The 23,437-nt window shown below is 42.8% G+C and overlaps 2 protein-coding genes across 7 annotated transcripts in view; one reads left to right on the top strand and one right to left on the bottom strand.

Moving 5' to 3' along the window:
• Positions 1-9,864, bottom strand: part of LOC116840401 — a 40,674-nt gene extending 30,810 nt beyond the window's left edge. The window contains exons 1-2 of one of the 3 annotated variants that reach the window (XM_032807066.1): positions 8,718-9,864; positions 5,049-5,162 (exon numbers count right to left, since the gene is read on the bottom strand). In XM_032807066.1, the coding sequence (XP_032662957.1) occupies positions 5,063-5,162; positions 8,718-9,022 (405 nt within the window). In that variant the 5' untranslated portion in view covers positions 9,023-9,864 and the 3' untranslated portion in view covers positions 5,049-5,062. Of the gene's footprint in view, positions 1-5,048; positions 5,163-8,507; positions 8,647-8,717 lie in introns of those variants that run through there. The other 2 variants (XR_004377355.1, XM_032807067.1) reach the window with 2 other exon arrangements.
• The window catches only part of LOC116840399 (transcription factor Ken 2), a 47,552-nt gene that overhangs the window by 17,627 nt on the left and 6,488 nt on the right, over positions 1-23,437 (top strand). For 2 of the 4 annotated variants that reach the window (XM_032807063.1, XM_032807059.1), the window contains 3 exons: positions 21,553-21,843; positions 22,043-22,215; positions 23,110-23,331. In XM_032807063.1, the coding sequence (XP_032662954.1) occupies positions 21,556-21,843; positions 22,043-22,215; positions 23,110-23,331 (683 nt within the window). In that variant the 5' untranslated portion in view covers positions 21,553-21,555. Of the gene's footprint in view, positions 1-20,011; positions 20,983-21,021; positions 21,324-21,552; positions 21,844-22,042; positions 22,216-23,109; positions 23,332-23,437 lie in introns of those variants that run through there. The other 2 variants (XM_032807061.1, XM_032807062.1) reach the window with 2 other exon arrangements.

The raw sequence follows: 23,437 nt of genomic DNA, 5'->3' as shown, positions 1-23,437 counted from the left end.
CCCGCCGCATCTCGTCGTGGTTTCTTTTTTGATCCGGCCGGAGGCCCGGTGAGATCGATAACGAGGATATTAACGACCTGAAAATCTAAGCGGTATCTCGCACATTGCGCAGGAACGCTTTCAATCGCCAGCTGGGAAAGTGCGATGAGCGAATTTTGTTACGTCGAGTTCCTTTTTTCTTCTTTTTCTTCCTTTGTGGTAGAGTGCGTTATTGAATTGCAATGCACGATACGGTTGGGTTGTTTGGACAATTCTTACGTCGACGCTAAAATGGCGAGATTAGTCGCGACCGTTGAAAGTGATTGTGACAATAATGGAACGTATAATTGGTGCCGTCAAGTGCAAATGCCAGATCTAGATTAATACGCGCGTGTACAATGGTTTCAACATAGGTGAGCCGGTAACGAGCGTGCGAATTGACGTATGCCTTTAACAGGGCATCACTTGTGGCGTTAAAAAAGATGCCCTCGTCGTTAGGAAAATAAACACACTGTTACTCGGCGCGGCCATAACGGCGCGTCATAGTTACGACCGTACTTTGCTATCGGAGTTTTCCAGCAACTTGTAATTTCGCGCGCGCTCACGTTATGAATGTTTCAGACCAAAAATTATTCTCCTCTTACACGCCGGTTAAACAGTTAAAAGCGCGTTAAATGATTAATCCTTTAAAAAATCCTGAATAATTTCATCTTTTATTTTATTTGGCAAACTTTTGGCACCAACATAACATTAAGGGAGGCTGGGACTAGTTGACTATCGGGGTAAGTTGGCAACAAGCAAAACCTGTTATTTTTAGTATTTTCTAGCAAATTACAAAATTATGCAAGCAAGGTTTTCAAACATGATAATGATGGCTTCGAAATCCCTGCTTACTTCTGATTCTGACATCTGTTAAAGAGCGGTAAATATTTGATAATAACAGAAATAATTAATTTAGCTTACCCCGGAAGCCAAATAGTCCAATCTATTCTATGTTTCATGTAAAAATCACAAATAGAGTTAAAATACAAATGATTCGTTTGAAACAATCTTTTGGATGACATCACTGAATGGCTTTAAAGCTGGATTTTTGCCAGATTTGTGGCGAAATGAACGTTGTAAACTCGAGACGTTGAAAAGTAACGGGATAAATATTTTCGGTAATAGAGGGATGTAGACCGCACATCCTCTCGAAATTACGGCGGTGCGTCGTGCGCTCGCTTCATTGTACGTAACGTATGACGCACTGGAGCGATGCGCATCGGACAGAACTGTAATTTCGAAGTAACGACTCTCCGGCTCAGATGTTGTACGTCCCTATTGTACCGCGCATGAAATATGGCTGGACGAGAGGGGTCGGGCCTTTCGTGCGACAGTGAAAGTGTTCTAATTTTGGATCGAGGAAAGAGTTCACGGCACTACGCGCCGCTGCTAATGCGGCGTGCACTCGTTATCGACACTCACCTCGACGTTTATTGTTCCATCACGCTTCGTTACAAAGGTGCGAATACTTAGCAACAGGAACACGCAGGACACACGTGTCTGCCGGCTAATAAAGAGACGCGTGAGACGCAATATTATGTCGCGTAGAAAATATCAGCGTAACTGGTTAGACGCTATTAAGGCGGGGGGCGAATGATAAACGACATTGTGCCCTTTCTTACAAGCGTTGAAACTTTGAGCTTCTTTGAATTTCAATACATATTGTTGCTCTCGTTATTTTACCCAACTGCTCTTAACGATTACGTACTTTCGTGACTCTTTTTCGTGAATTTCTCTACATGTTGTTACTTTCGTTATTCTGTCAGACTGCTTTTAATAATCGTGCACTCTCTAAATTTCTTGAAGTGGAATCCCACTCAAAACGAGTTGAAAGTGGCAATATTTTCACTCGAGGCGATAGCAGAAGTACTGTCGCTCGAAATCGCAAGAGCGAATCGTAAGAGCGAGTCTACTCTAAACTCGAGTTTCACTCAAGTTTCAAACAATTCAAACAGTTTCAACTTGTTGAATCACATTCATCCCGGTTGGTGTTGCAAATTGCAATGTGAAGATATGAACAATCGGAATAATATTCCACACGCTCATCTGCATGATCCACTTTGCGTTTTTGATATACTTCAGCCCGGCCACATTTCCTGGCTTGGTAATAATACGTTCCGCTTGCAATCGGTGCCTCAATTAGGCCGTTGCGACGGGTTAACCCCTGCAATTCGTGTACTAATACTCATTTGCAACCATTTACATATATGTTAATATCCGGTTTTCGTGAATGACAAGCCAGTCGGCGAATCGCTGTAACCAGAAGATGCACTGATATAATAGAACGAAATTCAATTCGATCGCCAATTCTGCTACAAGAGCGCGAATTTCCATTCAAACTACTCCCACCTAATCTCGTTATTTCATTGAAACGCACGGATATTTGTACGCATACTTTGTATCTATAAACTCGTCAGTGTGTTGTTTACGATTGATATTGCTGAATGATTTCCTACGTTAGGTTAGAGTGATTTTAATGAAGTATCGCAATCATTAACTTATGTGTGCCGGCATTAGAATTGAATAGTTTTGCACTGAGGAAGCCCATCGGCTTCCCGTTGCCGCGAGAGAAATTTTCGTTTGCGCGGCGCGTTTTACAAAGCAGGTTCGCGCGCGTGCGCGCGCGAATTATGAAACAAAAATGACTCGTTTGTCGCTAGTTGTATTTCCGCGGTTTCCCGACTTCCTCGCGCGTTTTCACCCGCACATCCGCGCGACCGTTTGCGGAGGCGGACTTTCTTGCTTACGTGCCTGCTTACGTGCAGCTCGGCGCTCTCGTACACACCTAACTGCCGACGTAATTTCTCCGTCGCCATTGTTACTCTCAACGATCTCGCAATCGTCGTCTCCCTCTTGTGACACGCTAATCATCCCCGGAGTTCGTTACGTCGCGCCATGGGACGTACGACCCAAATAGAGAATTTCATTTTGTTCTCGACGCGCGCTGACGACAGCGCGGCCTTTCACGGCCGTTTAGCCGAAAGAAAAATCCGGATTGGTTTTTTGCAGAGGCGCGTCAGGGAAAATCTACGAGTGGCATGAGGAAGTGATCCGCTAATTGAGAAGTAATCCGCAGTAATCCGTTAGCTATGGGGAGTTTTCCATCTGCAGAAAGTCGCGCTGAAACTTATGTTTGTAAATCGCGCTCATCACGTTAATGCGATTGAAGTGGATCGAAGCACATCTGAAGAGAGTTCTCGAGTAATATTCTAAATTTCCTCCTTTGGTGACTTCTTTATATGAATTTATTTAATGGACTTATTTCTGTGTATGATTTCAACGAGGAGGAGAAAACTAAAAATAGGAATGGCAAAGAAGTATTAATTAAAATGTGATTGCTAGTCTTTTCTACTCAATGTAATAACGCGCTTAATTATTCAAAATAATTTATATATTATTATAATAATTTATATATATATATTTTTTTTTAATAATTGCCGTTCTAATATTTAATTATTATTTCAGGACAGTACACTTCGATTGGATAACAAAAAATTTAATTACATAAATAATAACTTAACCTAAGATTTATTGCAACCTGTGAATGAAACTTTAAGTTTTAAGTTACTATAATACATTTTAAATCAAGTTATTTGTGTTGATGCGTAATTGTAGTTGTATACAATGGGACAGGATATTGTTATTCCATTGAAACGTACGGATATTTATACGCATATTTTGTATTTATAAATTCGTATTCTTTACGATTCAGATTGCTGATTTAGGTTAGGTCAGGTTAGTCTCGCGTGTTTACTTATTCATATTTCTTATGATTCGCACAAAAGTCACTCGGCGATTCGAATTGATATACGCTTATGTGCATTTCTGATACTTTGTCTGGCTGGTTAAGGCAATAACTTTGCAAAATATTGTCGAGCTATGATTTCGAATACCAGACTTTGATAATCAGCGTTAAGCTCATTAACGCGTTAAAAGAGATTTACACTGAGAAAGAGGAAAGAGAGAGGCTTTCATGATTATCACGACGTGAAAAAAATCGATGATGGAAACTTCACCATTTTTTAAATTATATGAAGTAAATATACTTTTGTGTACTTTTGTATAAATATAATTACTGTGGAATTAATTACTGAATTTCCACGACCATCGTACTGTAATTCTATTTAATATATTGCAGATTTACTAAAAGTTACACTCAGATGTTCACATGACATTTTATACGGCATGTTGCTTGGAGCAAATTTTGATAACTATGAATACGGCATGTTGCTTGGAGCAAATTTTGGTAAATATGAATGCCGTGTGAACTATTTATAATGAGACTCTTTACCTTTATAAATCAGCTAGAAAAGTTCCTCACAAATTACATTCACTTTTCTGTCTGGAGGCAGACCAAGACGTGACTAAAATGAAAAGGAGGATACGATATAAAATCAAATTGAAGAGAGAAGAAACCCCACCAAAGGAAGAAATTTGGCATATTACCAGAAAACTTCGGATCCACTTTAATCGCATTCCGTGTTGAACGACGAATCCGACTTTTCTACGTGTAGAAAACTCGACAACACACGGTGTGTTCATTGTTGCATCTACCGTCGAAAAAAGTTCTCAAACTTTATTACTTCAGGGACGTCCTTGATTGCTGGCAGGAACTTTGCTCGATTACTCGACGTCGCCGTTGTTCGCTCGAGGCCGCTGAAATTCGCACAGTTTCGACAATTCGAGTCGTTCACTTCTGGAAAGGGACATTCGTACCGGCGGCACGCGCTTTTCGGACACGGTGTATGCCTTCGTCGGTGTGCGCTTCTGTCGATGTGGCGTTCGCGAGAGCTCGTGTGTAAGCGCGCGCGCGCGCGCGCGAATAGAGCGCGACGCGGGGGGGAGGGGGGAAGCGCGCGTGTAGCGGCAAGTCTCCACCCACAACGTGAGATCATTGCGATTACGTAAGTGTCCAGCTCGCGGTGTGGACGCGCATAAAAGTATCGTGTGGCATACCGCTCCAGTGGATGTTATGCGCCGTTGTTTCGCCTGGCGCGGTAACTGCGCTGCAGTTGATTTTCGCGAGGAAGTAAGGGGGAGATCATTTTTCGCGCCAGCGGAAAACCGCCGTTGGTATTTGCCGCGGGTTACGATATTGCGTTGGCTCCTCGGGTTTCAATGCTGGTCTCTCCATGAGCACACTAAGAGGAAGAGAAAGAGAGAAAAATTTCAATAAAATTGTAGTCATTTTCGGCGCCAATCGTACTTTCTTGTTATCCTAACCAAAAAAAAAACAACAAAAAATATGGGTATAAAATAGTTTATTATCACTCTAACCTCACGACACTTATTAGAAAGAGAAAAAATAGGATGCTGACAATAATTTTTTTTACTATACGGAGAAATATTATAGTAAACATTGCAATACAATTTTTGTATTCTCGGGCCATGTAAAATTATAACCAAATTACTATATATTCGTTGAAAAATATAATGCATGTTTGACTTCTTACTACTAAATTATTGTAATTACTTGAATGTTTTTTACATTGTATATTTGAATACATTAATTTTTTTAGTAACTTGTTATTATAGTTTCAGTATAGTCGAGCTTTACAAGAAACATTGTAAAAAGAAGTATAATGTTAAGGTGATTTTTACCGCAACACATTTTTTCCGTGTACTTCGTGTATATTACAATTACAAATATCAAACGAGTTTTTCTCAGCGCAGGTCGTGGAATTCTTTCACCGCGGTCTCACACACCATGCCGTGAAAGAATGAGAGATAGAGACATATACATCTCCGTCGCGAAAAATAAATAATTAATAATTAAAATCATAAATAATTATACCGTACTGCGAGGCGCGACGCGCACGCGACGGTCGGAGGATGCCTTATCCGGGATTTCTTCGACATAGCATGGCGCAAATTATAGGACGATAATATCTCGTCGAGACGTCATTAGCGCGTCAGTAATATTCTAACAGCGTCTAAGCGTTACCTCGAATTAATTATGCGGCGCGTGTAATCGTATAAATCAAGCCCCCTTCAATTCGTGCGCGATTTGAAAAATTGCGACGAGCAGCAGCAGCAACGGGTGTGGTGTGATGTGGTGTGATGCGCCTGTAACAGGATGCGCTTTTCTCGCCTTCACTTACGCAACGCCGTCTCTATAATTCTGACGGAAATTACCTTCGCTGTGCCAACGAGACAATAGCTCCCCATCGTCTCACACGTGTCGCACGATAAAATACTTGTCGCGACAAAATCGACCATCAACTCGTCGAGGAAGTCATGCCAGCGAAAGGAAAAGCGAGTAATCTGCGTACATTATTTACGTGGGGGAGACTGAAGTTAACCCCAGGGGTACGTTGGCTATGTGTTTCGCGTATGCATTTATTATGAGAGAAACAACAGAAAAAATCGCAAAATGTTCCTTTTTTAATATAAGTACTTTTATATGTACTTTTATTATGACACATCTCGCGATTCCTTTTCCATTGTATACAAGAAATACTTTGTTTGAGTAAATGTTACTTCTTTCAAATATTTAACATATGTTTATATATTTGCAAATCTATCATCAGAAGCTCATCAGAAGTATCAAACTTGTTCAAAATACGTCCCGAATTCTAGTAGGTTTGGCATTTAAATCGAGAATATTAAATTTAAAAAAGTCCGGTTTGCTTACTATATAGGGTCCAATCAATTGTTTCGTCGACAAGATTTATGGTTCTTGTAAAGAGAATTAATTCTTCTGTTGAGTTTGATTGAGAAAACTAATTTTTTATTAAATTTTACTATAACATTATAATGGCCTTATATATATATACTATTGCCATTTTCGTGTTAGACCAATCAAAAAATATGGTTGAGGCTGAAAATAACTATAATTTTAGTTGAATCAACCATTTCTTTTCTCTCAATGTTATAATGAGCTTTTCTGAAAATCATACGTTTACGTTTTAGGGACTATTATCAAGAACATATTCTTTGTTGAAGGTGACCGTCATTCATCATTTAAAAGAAGGAAAGTAAATTGATGGCTTTTCTCAGCGATAGGATGACAGTTTTCTGCATGTATCTCTCATAATAAACTTATAAACAAAACGCATCGCTGATATGACTCTTGGGCCAACTCGACCCAGTTTCCCCCACTAATCCGCATCGGAATTCCCCCTAAAGGACTCAGCACGCCAAGGTGTGGTGCGCGGGGGACTGTACCTGGCGAATGGGGGTTGCGTAACACCTGAAAAGTCGACGTAACGCATCGGAAATCGTCGATAACCGCCCCGACGATCCCATCACGGGCGACCAAGCGCGAATAAACAAATGGATAATCGAAGGCTTAGATCACCGCCGGTCCGCGTCGGAGTCTCGTCGATTCTGACGGGCGATTCGATCGATCGACCCGCGGCGATGGTGTCTCTCCCGCAATGTCGCGGCAGCGACCGGACGGATTTGCTGCTCGCGATGGAGAACAACGGCGTAACGCGATGAAAACAGAAATAATTATTCAAGGCTGCCGCATGGTAGAATTGCCTGATTAGCTATGTAGATGAAAGTCACGTTACGATTAAAGCGCGACGGCTATCGCGATGAACGATCGCGTGGAATTCTATACAAGTGTCCTACGCGGCGCTTCCGGTGTCCCGCGAACGAACAGCAGCTGCAAAACTGACGCGCTTGCCGCGCGGCACTCGTTGTGATATCGAAAATACCGGAAACTAGGGGTCTGCCAGGTGTGGAAATTGAAAAATCTGTGGATAGACTTTCAAAAAATGAAAAAAGGAGAAAGAAACTGGATAGTTCGTAAAAATACGTTTTTCGAAGAATATACCAATGGACTTATATAATCTTTATGATAATGATAAACAAAAAATCATAACTATATAGCTATATAAACGAGAACAAAATTTAGTCATGCAAACGCATTATGTAAGAAGTATCAAAGCTGTATAAACAATAAATAAACGGGATATCATAGCTATATAAAAATATAAAAAGTAGCTGTGTAAAAATTTAAGAAAAATATAAGAAAGTAATTACAGATTTATAATTACAAAGATAAACAAAGAAATATATTGTTGCAGAAATACGAGAATCAGTCTATCATTACAGATTTATACTTGTAATCATTACAACAGTAACAAAGAAAAAATATAATACCCTACTTAGCATGTGTTTAGATTCTGAATATTTATGGTTTTAACCGAACTCTGATGGTAAAATTTGAACTGTCCAGTTGAAATCTAGACGTCTGCCAACCTCTGGCCGGAAAGGTGGGCGTCGTTTATCGAGTTAACAGTGGCGACGCAATAACAATTCCTCTTTCTCGAGTAATGAGGGAAGTTTGCAAAATGAGAAACGATTATTCAGCTTTGTTCTCTGAAAGCGACTCGCGAAGGCGACTTCAAAAGCAATTCTCGAGTTATGACTTGAATCATACGTTCGTGGAATATAGTGAATAGTTAGTTGCTCATGAATAAAACGATGTACCTGCGCGCTTATTTTGCACATTCGACGCATCAGGTGCGTTGTATCTGTCGCAGTGGGAAATTTGTGAAGAGTATTTTTCTGCGGATGTGTGTGGCACACGTCAGTCTGCGGACCTTGATACCGTCCAGATCGACGTCAATTTTGGATTGCCGCTGACGTTGACTCGACGCTCGCGCTTCAAGCCTTCTTCGAGGAACGACGACGCGTTATTAGCATGAAGCGAAATTGCAAAGAGAGCGAGAGAGTTAACTTACCGCGAAGTGATCTTCGCTCGACATTCCTTGTTTCCGCCTGACTCACTTGCACGCGACGGCAAGGCCACACCAAAAGCGGCGATCTTGGGTCGTATTAAAATACACTCGAGACACGGAGAATGTAAATGCAGTGTGAGAAGTTGCTCGACTACAGCACCACAAGCAAAAATGGGATTCATCTGCATCTCTCGATTTCCATAGTAGCGCAGCTTTTTGCAGTTTCTCGCGCGCGCGTTCGTATGAAAAAAAGAAAAAACCACTTCCATACTCGTAATGATGTTTGCAGCCAGCGGTGGAAGTGACATTGGCGTCTCTTACGTAAATCATTTCTGGTTTCTGGTCTCGTAATAATATGCATCTGATATATAGCAAAAGAGAAGTCGGAAAAAATATGGCGGTTGTGACAATTGTATAATTTGTAGAAGCGCCGACACTACCGCACGAATTATGCGTGAGAATAAATTATTTTTTTCATTTTATGATATGATTTATATAAGAGCAAAGGAAGCGGCATCCAACTGGTCTGGAGTAAACCTAAATACGGCGAACTCAAAGAAAAAACTTTTACAAAAATGGCACCTGACAGAAAAATTTCCAAATTTTTTCTTTTGGTTCCACAAATCATAAAAATCATGAAATCTTTTAATTTTATTTCGCCGTATGATTTGTAGAAACAAAAAAGAAAAACATCCAACAAACTTGGATCAGATGGGTATTCAACAGTAAACTTGAAGAAAAAATTTTTGATAAAAGTGGCACTTAATGAAGATATGAACTTTTCCCTTCTGCTTTCATTGTAGTATAATTTTTGTAAACAGAGAAAGGAGCATCTAACAGATCTGAAGTAGACTTGAATACATTCAACGGTGAACTTGAAGCAAAAATTTTGATGAAAGCGGCGTCTAACGAAGAAACAAATTTTCTTCGACAAGATCTTGCTTCGTCGAATAAAGCACGTAACATGTTGAATGCGAACGTGCCCTTCGGATCCGGAACGGAGCGACGTTGCTCGTCTGTCAGACGGGAAACTGCACGGTGGAGAGCGATGAGGAGGTAGCGGAGAGGAGAATGACGATGAGGAGGAAGAGAAGGAGGAGGAAGAGGAGGAGGACGAGGAAGAGGAGGAAAGGAGAAGGAAGAAGAAGAGCGCGAGAAGGGAGATAGAATGAGTGAGAACTGTGGAAAGAGGAAGAGTGAGAGGAGCGAGGGATGCGGAGAGACAACGAGTCATTCTTGCGTAACACGCACGTACGCACGCACTCACTCACTCTCACGCACACGTGTACACGTGTGTCCTGCGTACACTCCGACGACGTGGGTATATGTAGATCTTCTAGGTAGCGAAAGGTCATCCGTTTAATAGTTCTCGATCGCGCCTGCATGCAGGCGCGATCGGATCCCCGCAGATGACTAATCCGCGACCGTACATAGAGGTGCCCCTCCGTCCATCAGACGCGGTGGTGCATCTCTCGCTGCGCAGTAAAAGCTGCAGTTGACGAGTCCGCTCTGTGACATTGAGCGCATCCGAATCTCCGGCGACTCAATGTCGCTTTTATTTCCACTCTCGCGTGCACGTCCGACTGCGCGACGCGATATTACGTGTCGCGGAAAAATTCAAATTTAACCATAACCGTAAGTTGCGCGAGCGTGAAAGTATCCGCTGAAAAATAATCTGCCGGAAATTCTTTGGCAACAAAATAATTTTTCAAAATTTGAAAATACTGAGAGAAAAATCATTGAGGATAAAATATTTCCGAATTTGAAAATGTTAGAAAATCTTTGACAAGAAAATAATTTTTCTGAATGGTGGAAATTTTATGACAATAGAATAGTATTTTAAAAATTTTTTGACAATAGAATAGTATTTTAAAAATGTGTTGACAAAACAATTTTTCGAAATTTGAAAATTCTTCCACAATAAAATAATTTCTCGAAATCTGAAAATACCGAAAATTCTTTGACAATAAAATAATATTTCAAAAAAGGCTAAAAATTTATTGTTGATAAAATAATATTATCTAAAAATACTGAAAATTAATTGACAATAAAATAATGTTTTAAAATCTGAGATTTTCTTGCCTATAAAATAACTTAAAAAAATTTGCAAAACGCTGAAGATTCTTTGACGATTTACAGTAATATTTAAAAATCTGGATTCCACGTGACTTAGGCTATTTCTAAATAGATTTATGCCGAATATTGATTGCGACCAGTTAAATATATATCTCTTGCACTCTTGCAAAGATTAGAGAACAGAATAAATCACTGAAACGTCAAGAAACGAAGGAGCAACGGAGCGGAAGGATTAAAGCCGTGGTGGGTTCTCTCGACTGTACGAACTGCGAATATCTTCCGGGAATAATGTAAATTTATAGTAACCACGTTACGGTTATACTATAAATGAAAGCACACTCGCTTAGGATAATAATTACAAGTTGCGAGAACGCGAGCGCGCGCTTATCCGGTAATTTGCGCGGTTAGTAAGAACGGCTTACCTGTGTATCGTACTCTTTACACGTAATCAAGTTACTCGTTTTACAGTGCGATTTATGTAACCCGAGTCGGTGAGGCATCACCGTGCACTTTTTCCCGGCGTGCAAAAGTCGCGGATTTATCACGACGAAAGCGCACGTTATCGCGGATATCTCGCAAAAGTAAATCCGAGGCGGACGCAGCATCTCGCGAAGCGCAGCGTGGATTGAAGCCGATATAATTTCGCTGAGCACGGATTTCGATGCGCTGCTCTCCTCGGTTACACGAGAAAATAATATCAATTTTAGATATCCTCAGCGAGAAGATAATCACTAGGCCAGAATTCGCATTAGTGTTCCCTTCTCTCTCACTCACTGCAACGTGTACGAGTACGTGTACTTGCAGTGAGTGCAACTTCAATTATTCATTTCAGACTTTTTCAAGAGTTTATATCTCGTATTGGGGTTCTTCTATGCATTCGTTTCCGTTGTGATATTTGACGTTAAGAGTGTCGTCGACGATGTGGAATGCGACGCAATTAAAGGCAGTAATGCCGGCGCTTCTAATTGCGCGCGGCGCAAAGCGAGAAATTCTATTAATAATAATCCGAAAGTGGCGCCCAAGCCTCCCGCAGGCTCTTTCTTGGGGCGTCGTAAAAATAACCGAAATGTTATCGGCCGTTCGTGGTATTTAAATTACTTTCGAAAGACCGTGTGGATGGCCGTGGGTATCGTCGGCAGCGATCTCGTCGCCATCGCGCGCAGGACAAGAATGCCCTTTGGATTATATGGCGGAGGAGGCGACGTTGTCCGTTTGAGAGAAACGATCGTGCGTTACGTAAGAGAATACGGCGCGGAGATGCTCATGGCATAAAGACATATATTAACGTACACAGACACACACACACACACACACACACGCGCATCGTCGTATACAGACGCACGATCTCGGGCTCGCGCTACTCGGAATTAAGAATAAACGCGAGTAATGCCGGGATTACACGAATGAAAGCAAGTCAGACCGCGAGTTGCTGGCCTTTTTCAGCAATAACTTGAGGAAAGGTACGCGAGCGATTTAAGTCGCTCCGACTCGCTGCTTTCGTGCACTCGCGCTGGGACAGAATAATGGTCGGATCGGTTTAAATCGGAGAAAACGAGAGTGCCGTTCCATGCTGCATCCTAGACTACGATCCGATTTGAAATTCCGGTCGATTTCATCAAGGACTCTCTTCTGCGAGACGGTATATGCTCGCTATTGGCCGTGATTTATGCACCCACTTCTTTCGTCGGCGCGATCGCATTTCGCAACTGTTTGGAAACAAAAAACTGATCAACTGTTTAAAGGGAAACTGAAAACTGCTGAAAGAGAAACTGCTTCCTCTCGAGTAACGTTACGCAGCAAACGTTACTTGTGCGCACGTTGTGCTGAAGTTTCAGAATTATTGGTCATTTTGCTTTCAACATACAACCGAGAACCAAAGTTCTTTCACTTTTAATTAGATCCCATAGATTCGACGGGCTTACAATCGCACGGGATACAGACAGACAGACTGTTGCAGTCGTCGCACGTAGAAATCGTGCCATTTCAATCTACTTTCGAACGTGGCGATCGACGGATGCGCGATGAATCGCGCGCACGCACGCGCGAGAGAAGATCTTAAAGTCAACACGGCGACCTTGACGATCTGTTCGAGTAACGGATAAAATTTCGCCGATTTTGGTAGCGACCGTCGAGGATCGCGCACGCTCCAGCCGCGGCCCCGCTCGGAACACGCAGAAGAGCATGGCGCACGCGTACGCCGAGCGTGCCCTTCAGATCCACAATGATGGAGCGTGTCTATTAGAGGAGGCGATTGTTCTTATATAATGAATGGATCATGTAACTAGCCGCTTCGCGGACTCGCTTCGACGACAGACAGAGAGGGACGCCTTCGCGTTCGCACGCACACACCGAGACACACACGCACACACGTGGCGGACACAGGCGCGCTCACACAAGGCCGCATGTATCGCGTGCATCGCGTGTACCTGACGGACCGACTGTGTGCGCGCGAGCGCGCACGTACCAGTTAGAGCTGCTCAGCTAGCTCGCTGTACGTAAGTGACCCCGTATGAAAAACAAGTCCACCGCCGCCCTGACCGCGTTGCTATTTTTGGCACCCCGCTCTCTACGCAATGGCTGATCGGTCGGTGGGTCGTCGGGTCGGTCGGACCATCGCGGACAAGTTCCGCGTCCAATTGAACACCCGCGTCGAGAGGGAGCTGATAATAAAGCGTCGCAGTCCCAGCCGTCGCTGTGGTTCAAGGGGATGGTGAGATCTGCCGTTTCGACTGCCGACCTGGGACGAGTCCTCGACGACGATGTCCTCCCGACCGCCGTGATGCTCTTCGTGACGCCGACACTTATGTGTTAATATGTCTCTCAAAAGGAAAATTGTACACACTAATGTTAAATACATTATTACTCCGCTGATAAAGCCCCGGCTCCGCAGATTGATCCGGGCTCTGTGATCATAACTGCGACTGCATAGCTTTCTTGAGTCAGTCTGTTTGAACGTTATACCATCAATTGTCGTCGTGGCAGTTGGTGAACGCGTCACGAATTGCGAGTCGATGTATGATATACGGTCTGTGAATATTCGCGCGCTCTGGCTCGATGAATTGTGATGTATTCTCGATGTTCACTTCGTTATCGTTGTCCTCTTAAAATCTGAATTTTTTTTAGAAAAAAATTCACACTAAAATATAGTATCTTACTTTCTAAGTTTCTTGGAATGAAATTTTACTCGAAAAATAGTTTTTGAACGATTTTCTCCTCATGTAAAGTAAATCCTCCACTAAATCTACAAAATATTTTCAAGTAAATATTTTCACTCGAAATTGAAGAATAAATCTAATGTATTCTATAGTCAGGAGAAATTTCTTCTAATTGATCGAAGTATTCACACGTATGGAATCAGAATTCACGCTAAAAGCTTCAGTGAAGTATATATTTGTGCGACTTCTCGAGTGACAGTTCTCACTACGCTTTGAATGAAATTTTACTAGTTTCCAATATTTTGCTTCAAGAAATTTAAGAGGTAAACGATATTTTGCACAGTAAAATACATTATCGTGATGTTACTCCCTTCGTTACTGTCGCCTCTTGAAAGCTGGCAGGTCGGGGGAGAAAAATTCACCGTGAAATATAGGAAACCGCACGAGCACGCACATACTTCCGGCCGAAGGACGCGCTCGTCAATTGTTTCCGGGCGGTAACGCATGGACGTTCGTCCGGTAGGCGGCAAGTTGCGAAAGGGGCGAAACGGACGAGGTACCTTTTAGAAACGAGGAAGAAGCAGCGCAGAGGAGAGGAGGTGAGGATGTCGGAGAGAGCACGTCACAGTCGACGGAGCGATGCGCAAGAGGGAGAGCGTGAGAGACCAGGTGGAAAATGGTGATTCGAAATCGAGGAAAGGTGTGAGTCACCGGTTTCACGGGGTGTCATAACCCCGGCCACCTAGGCCGCGCTTAGTTTTCGTTCCTGAGAGACGCGAAATACAATGTAGCGAGGCTCGCGGCACGGGAAGTCAGCGAACCACGAAGCTATTCTTGGACGACGGAAACGCAGACGCGGTCTCGCGATTCGGCTGTCCGCGAATCGAATAAAAACTGGTCCACATCGAAAATAGCTTGTTACTCCCATGTGCTTTCAAGTCGGCGTTGCTGTCGGTGCAGAAAGAAGTTTTCACGCGAAGAAACATCGCCACGGTAAAAGCAACTCCGTCAGTGTGAACCGAAGTTTCTGTTATCAGGTAGCCGGATGAAAATTTCGCTTTTTGTGGGGACGGAGAAATTCCTGCACGACAGGTTTCTACTCCGTCAATCGCTGACATTGAGGTAACATAGTTACCTTAATTGAATTTTAGCGCAGCTGAATGTTCAGACGAATGTTTTCGGTCACAGTGGCGGAGATGTCATTTGTCGTCAATGAGTCTTTCTTCTGGTCCCCATTCAGCTGAACAAAATTTTTCGCCCCCTAGTGTGAACCTTTCATTCTTGGCTAATTCCGAAATGATCGTTGTCACAACGTAGGTCACAACGTGGTTCACATCACAGATTCTGTCTCGCTCTTGAGCAGAAGAAGAGAAAGACATGCAACTTCTTTCCGAAGTATAAAGTTTTTTTGGCCAGATTCCATTGCACGTCTGAAGGAGCGCCTGATTGAGCATCGTTAGTTTGAAAATCTTCTCGTGTCTTCGTGTCACGGCTGCTCGCGAAGGACTATCTTCGCGAGGTGAAGCAACGCGCGGCGCATCCCGGGCCGCCTGTCTTCGCTTAATGTATCGTGAAAGATCGATGTCGCCGATCATCTCGGCGACCTTTCCAAAAAAAAAAGAAAGAAGAAAAGAAACTTCACTTCGGTAGCCGGCTTAACTGCACTCTGCGGTGCGAAATCGCTCCTCCGTGGGATATTGCTTAGTGTTCCAAACGAGTGGATGCCGATGGCTCGACGCGTACGCAAGTACACACGAGAGCGAGGCACAATGAGACCGCGAAACATAGCCTATCCAGACTGGCGAAACGTAATTGGGCCCACAAAAAATGGAGCGGAAACGCCTGGGCCCCATTACAGGTCCCGTAACGAGTTCTCTCTCCGTGTTGCTCAATCCGTGCTGGTCGGCTTGCGCGGTTTGAGCCGCCTCACCTTAATCAGCGCTGTCACGACCTGTATTCTTTCTTTTTTACAATAAACAGCCGCACACAAACCCGCAATCTCTGAAAACCATGGGTAAAACGGAAAAAGGAAAAAAAAGACATTGAACATCGGAACGATACCGATTTGTGCGCGACAAAACGACGTGTTCGCCCACAAAGTGATCCGAGGACGATACCATTAATGCCGTTTCTCTCATTCGCGAATTCCCCGATTGCATTTGAGAGAAGCTGAGTCCACTCTGAAAATTTAACGAGACACTCATCATTCATCGTGAATTAGTTTCCTCATGAAAAGTTCAAAGTGTAATTCGCTCAACATTGACTGATTGTGAGATTGACCCGTAAGCAGAGAAAAGTTTGGTCGAATTCATGCAACAAGTGAGCTAAACGCGTTTTGATTGATGAAAATCGTCAGAATGTCTGATTCTTAAAAGCGAATTTGGTTAATAAGAACCAGATATTCTGTTTCTTTTGCGTTTGGTTCCTTCACGTTTTATCACGTCAACTCGGCTAAACGTCTTTCTCCGCACGATTTTGTTATTTGTCCGGAGTGTTTGAACGTTTCTCTGTAAAGTTCAGGTCGTCAATCGAAGCGCTTGTACTTGGCGAAACGGAGCCCACTCGCGGACAACGGATGCAGCAGAAGCGGCCGCTGCTTCGTCCAAATTTTCACAACGATTAAAAGAAAAAAGAGGAAAAAATTGCCCCGCGCAACCGGGTTCAGCCAACCGCTCGCGTTTCCTCCGATTAAGCGCGCATTCTTTTTTCTCTTTCCCTTTTTTTTCAACGACGCGCAATCCTTTTTTCCATTGCTCGGCCGCGACGCGGGCTCTCCCTGCCGCTGCTGCGCGCCCCCCGCTGTCTCGCGCTTTAATTTCCAGCCTCGACATTTGCGTAACCCAGTTTCGCCATTGTTCGATTCAATGGTAGATCGTAACGTCCGCCATCCGGATAGGAGATTATAATGCTCGCGTGTACGTACGTGGTACCGCGCATCGTCGCCTCGTTCGCGCGCATGCGTGTGCACGTGCTCGCGCGTGCATCACCAGACGAAAGTACGCGCTTCTGCGTGTGTAGGACGCGTTCACTCGCGCGGTGCGGTGTGTCGCTTACACACACACGCATAGGCGCAGGCGCGCGCGCGAGTGCGCGTGCACACGCAGTGGAGATAAGCGAGCGACGACGCCGCCGTCGCGGCGATAGTGTTCACGAATTCATCAACTTTCTCCTCTTATCTGAGATTTCTCGACCCCCGGGATCGTTTGCACCAGTTTTACGTCGTGACGTTTTTTTTCTGTTTCCTTCGTTTTCGTCACGGCCAGCGTGTTACCAATTCGGTATTCGAGTGATTCAGCGCGCTCAATGACGGAAGCGCGACGTTGACGGCGTCGCCTTTCGACGTGTGGAGAAATTGGAGTTGAAGAGCGCGCTTATCCCACGCGCGTACTGTGGCCCAGATTTTGAGGAACAAAGACTGATATTGGAAGCGATTTGATTATCGTATTTAATCCACTTGATCGACTACGATGTTTGGGACTTTTTGGATTACTGTTTCATTGCGTCCTAATTTCCAACGTGCGACTGCGATTGTTATTGGGCAAAGTTCGGAACATAGCATCGGTGACTAACGTCAGACAGCACAAGTGTCTAAAATATGTCTCAAAGACATTCTATATCTGAAACAAACAGGATATTTTTCTCTAAAGCGTCATTTAAATATTTATGCTGTATGGGATTTATCGTAAATTGCATGGAAATTTCGTTAGCGTAATTGGATTTTTCGTCACCTAATAAGCCTAATAAGGAACAGGTGAAAAACTTGTCTGCAGAAACAGAAAGATCTTTGTAGGAAGTTTCAGTCAATTATTTCCATTTGTTTCAACCGAGTTTTGATACAGTTGAATTTTCAGACAAATGTTCTCGGTAATAGAGATTTCATTTTACGTCGCCTAATTTTCATCTGGTCTTTTTATATTCATTTCGCACAAATTTAAATCTTTCTCCCATGTAGCTATACTCGAAGCAAGTACTCAGAAATAATACAAAGACAATACATCTTACATTCGTAAACGTCAGAATAACAGTCGGAATCTTGCTTACAACGTTTGGGTTGAAAAAAAAATAGTTACTTGAACTACATTACGATTGTAGATTGTAGATCTTTTTAAGTGAACGAGGTTACACTTATTGTTTTTAGGGAAATAAAGATCAGTGTAGAAAAGAAAAGGAACAAAGTCTCAAAACAGTTCAAGCTGAAAAGAACAGACCTCACATGGCAACGTTACACTCTAACAATTACAGCTCAAACTAAGAGAACCCACGTCGCATTTTCTTGTCATGTCGATGCATATACGCATCTATGAGCGATCTAGCACTCGTCAGAGCTGCTGTTCGCAACGATACGGAGCGGCAATGCGTCATAGAAATTACTGCGCGGCAGTTCTTTAAGTTAGTTTCGTAGGCAAGACCCCATTACAGTGCTCTTGCTTGCGTTATCCGTGCGTTAAAGTTCCCGCACAATGTATCAACCGACGTTAAAGCGCGCGAGATGCATCTTACCGACACTGAGTATTCAGGTTCCCTGCCGAAAGGCAATTTACTCATAAAGCATGCAAACAGCAAGGACCTGCGGCTTGGCCGGTACAACAGCGTTCAGGGGTCCCCCGCTTCTTCGGGTTCACGCTCCGGGTTTCCCATGCGCGTGGAGACACAGGACTGAGCCCCACCAGGTAATGAACGGCGTGAAACCCCGCCCGACAACTCTTCAAGGTCCAAATAGAAGAAGAAAGAAGTACATAGCGCGTAAGCGCAAACGTAATCCGGCCGGTCGTCCAGTATGGACCGACCCTGAACTTCAGCCGGTGCTTGCTAGCATTGTTAGTAGCAGCAAAAGCAGCAGCAGCTGCTGCTGCTGCTGCTGCTGCAACGATTGGCGCACCTGCGGTGTGCAGCAATGATTTCCTTATTTAGCGATTTCTTCGGTATCACGCTGGCAGTACATTACGCATGCGAACGAGCGCGTACGCTGCGCGCCGCCGCGACTCTTACCCGTGCGAAGGACTCGCCTTCTTTTTTTAGATCGCTTCAAATCGCTTCTCGTTTCTCTCTTTGCGGATAATTATCGCCTGTCCCCCGGCACGTCTCTCTGCTCGCCGCGGCGTAACGCTCGCGTGCAAAAAGCTCATTGCGAAATTAATGTCCTTCTGTTTGGTTTATCACGTGCGACTCGCTCGGCTGTGGGAAGGAAGGAAGGAAGGAAGGGACGGTGTGTGGGACGTTTCAGGTGCAAAATATACGCGAAGGACGGCTTCTGCTCTCGAAATTCCTCGGAGTGAAATTTCACTCCGAAAGTAGGGTGGCAGCTGAATCATTTGAGTCATTCCTCATATCCTATCTCAGTGAACGTCAACTATCGGTAACACAACATCAGTGTTATAATCCCTTAATCAACAATGCAATATAACGCGTGAGTTGTGTAATATTAGTTACATCGTTGAGTGGGAAATTATAACAATGATGTCACGTTACTAAATTGGTTACGTTACTTAATTGGTGTTTACTGGGAGATATAGAATGAATTCTTCGCTCTGAGTCATTGAGTGATATTTTCACTCGAATTGAAGAGTGAACCTGATGCATTCCACCGTTACAGGAACATTTTTACTCCAATCGACTGAAACATTCCCCCATATGGAGTCAGAATTCACTCTATAATCTTGATTGAAACATTTACTCTTCTGGTTTCGAGTGACGGTATTTTCGCTATCACGCTCCAAGTGAAAACACTTGGCAATTTTCATTCTGTTTCACTCGAAGATACATAGAGAGTGCTTTCTTTGCAGCTTGATTCCGTGACTTCCTGCAAAAATCGGCCAGTCCCCCGAATAATCGCGCAACCTTTCGTCGTTCCATCCCGAAGTTTTCAGCGAGATGGTTTTCTTATGCAAGCGCGGAACAAGAGGATACAAATTTTCCCAGTTACATAACGCGGCGCTTCGCGGCGTCTAATGTAGAAGGAATTCGTTCTGAGGAGACGTGCTTCCAAGAAATGAATAAACGGCAAATCAGGCAAATTCAGTTGCGAATCAAACGCGTGCATACTTAATGTCGAATTCGACGGGAACCCGTCGCGCTACTTTCGATGATTTATCATTCCAGGATGGTATTAGCACCTTTTTCGTGACTCTTACCCAAGGTCTTCCCTTTCGAATTCGATCGGACTATCCATCCAAGGTCACGGCGGCGAGCGTGAGATGCTCTTAAATCACACTGCGCGCCATTACTTTGTTATTATAAGCGGCGATTGAACATTTATATGTATAAGCAGCGATACAATCGGTTTCTTATGATACACACGGTGTTTGCGCATTGTCCTAATGTCAATTGAGCCAGGAGCTGTGGCGCTGTGTTGATAAATACGGCCGTGTCTGTGACGCGCGTGTCGCTGCCTCGGACATATCGCGCGAAAGGAAATTGCACGAGTAATCAATCGGATATATTCAGTTTTATAACGGATTGTGTGATCGTGCGCGGGACACGTTTGACATTGCGGAACTCGCCGATGCTTACGGCATTGGTTTCATAATATTGATTATACTTCTGCTCCTTGAGAATATAACGTGAAACCGGACTTTCTCTCTCTCGACTCCCCTTGAGAAACCGAAGGAATGCTCGATCAGCCGTTAATTCTCGATTCTCAGCCGTGGCCGCGTTAAACTGTTGCGAATCTTAGACACGGATGAATGGGATACTTCTTGCGGCGGACACACGTATCGTGTCGATCGAGAATACTTTTCAACGATCTCCGTTTAGAGGACTATGCTGTAACACTGCCATTACAGTATCGCCCCCGAAATTGGCGCCAATCAGAAGAGTATCTACTAGTCTTGTCAAAATTAAAACGAAGAAAACAGAAGAGACTATCACGATTCCTAATGGATACCCTTGTCGAGCCACTTGTGAAAATATCATATAAAGATCTAATTTATATTGATAAATGGAAGATATTTTTTCCTTACTTTTACTAGATTTTTATTTTATAACTGTTATAAAACGAAAGATGACTCTCTAGTGCCCCAATTAAAATATTAGTCGAGGTAAATGCTTGTTTAGACTGTTTAACTGGATAATTGATATACCGCACGGTTAAACACGTTCGACATGGTCAACCGAGAGCTGCGTAGATGTGGGAGAAACGTGAGAAACATGATCTTGTGACACGTCAGTCTCTTCCGTCGTTTCTAAGACAGCTCAGACACGAAAGGAGGAAATTAGTGTAACGAAGCTATCTTCGCATCACGCAAGGCGGCAAGACCACTTATTGGGTTAAGGACATGGGATAAACTGTTTTACCACATAATTTCGCTTACGACCATGCTCCATTTTCTCCGAATTTACTATAATAAATTTGTGACCGTTTACTAACTCACCGCGAAGAGTAAGTAAGGGTAAAGATTATGAGGAAGAGATTATCACAATATTTTTCGTTTATGAGCTTTTTTATCGATTTGGAGCTTGTAAGGTCTCAACAAAACGTCGTGATTAAATATGCTACCCATTCTAGATGGATAGATCCTTTTTGTTTCCTCTTTGCGAAGCGAACGATGCATCCAGACTTAAACTGTTACGTTGATAAAATGCGTTTACTCTTTTAATTCTTGTTTCAGACGATGTATACTGACGGTCTCTTGACACTCCACTATGGAAAACATCCAGCGACCTTGGCCGCAGAGGTCGGGGCCTGGTACAGTGGTGATCGTCATGTGGATGTGACCTTAGCATGCGACGATGGGTCCGTAGTGAAGGCCCATCGCGTCGTTTTGGCAGCAGCCAGCCCTCTCTTAGCTAGTCTACTTCGGAATCCTGCTCTGGACCACGTGGTTCACTTATCCGGCGTCCGAAAGACTCAGTTGAATCACTTGTTGGAGTTTCTATACAACGGGGAAGCATTGATACCGGTACTTTACAACGCGAATTTTACAGAATATATATAATAGAATATACAAAGAGAATAGTTTTCGTAGATAAAATTTTCGAAAAAAAGAAAAATATTTGCGTTCTATTCATAACATCAATATATAGGGAACAATATTCCAAATGATATAAATGTTGAGTGAAATCTTAGTAATTAAAATGACAAAATTTTCTTTTATTTAGTCGACGGAGCTCATACCGTTGAAGGAACTCTTCGAGCTACTTCAAATCAAATCCGAGTTGTCAGAGTCGAATCAAGCTCAAACCTCTAACAACTCTGATCCTGAAAGAACGTTGACTCCTCAGCCCTCAGAAGGCCAGGAGAGTTCCAGTTACGAATCACAATATGACAGCAGGTTAGTAGATGAGAAATACTAAAAATTAAAAACTCAGAGATTCTTAATCACAGAATGAGTCGACAGTCTTATATTTATATTCTTAGTCGCATTGAGTGTTATGCTACATACGAGTGTGACCAGCATCAGATCCAAATTGCGTCGTCACCTGCTACAAAGTCAAACCAATACATTGTGTATAAAGTCAAACCAATACATTGTGTATAAAGTCAAACCAATACATTGTGTACAAAGTCAAACCAATACATTGTGTATAAAGTCAAACCAATACATTGTGTATAAAGTCAAACCAATACATTGTGTATAAAGTCAAACCAATACATTGTGTATAAAGTCAAACCAATACATTGTGTACAAAGTCAAACCAATACATTGTGTATAAAGTCAAACCAATACATTGTGTACAAAGTCAAACCAATACATTGTGTATAAAGTCAAACCAATACATTGTGTATAAAGTCAAACCAATACATTGTGTATAAAGTCAAACCAATACATTGTGTATAAAGTCAAACCAATACATTGTGTACAAAGTCAAACCAATACATTGTGTATAAAGTCAAACCAATACATTGTGTACAAAGTCAAACCAATACATTGTGTATAAAGTCAAACCAATACATTGTGTATAAAGTCAAACCAATACATTGTGTATAAAGTCAAACCAATACATTGTGTATAAAGTCAAACCAATATATTGTTGAGTGGATATTTGATTACACTAGTTCTTAATAAAACCTTGCCTAATTCCCATTCTGGTACAACTTAAACAAACTCGCGTTTTATTGTAATAAAAATATAAGTAAATATAAGTAATGAAAATATAAGTAATAAAAAAAAAAAATTCAGTATTACTGACAAAACCTCAGGATTTATAATGGTAAACACTTTTAGACAGTCGAATAATCCTGCGGACTGTTGCTCGGTTCTCATCAAGACAGAAGACTGTGAAGAAGAGACGGACGTAGATGTAGAAGGCATGGGCAACGACACTACTGACAACAGGGAAAGTAACATAGAGCCTCCTAGAAGAAGGGATAGCTCTGATCCTGTCAATCTGAGTCTCAATTCCGGTGCTTCCACCACGAATGAGAGCTCGCACGATATAGTACACAGGTTAGATCATACAGCTTACGTAGACTACATTCTATTCAAGGCTCTTGGATACTCACCTCGGCCACGTTGGTTCGTGACGTCAGAGATGAGAAATGACACGCTGAAA

Source organism: Odontomachus brunneus, unplaced genomic scaffold (assembly GCF_010583005.1).
Source record: "Odontomachus brunneus isolate Ranch 3 - 2012 unplaced genomic scaffold, Obru_v1 Obru_scaffold_009, whole genome shotgun sequence".
In the NCBI taxonomy this organism is placed as follows: domain Eukaryota; kingdom Metazoa; phylum Arthropoda; class Insecta; order Hymenoptera; family Formicidae; genus Odontomachus; species Odontomachus brunneus.
This window is presented reverse-complemented; position numbering and strand designations above follow the sequence as displayed.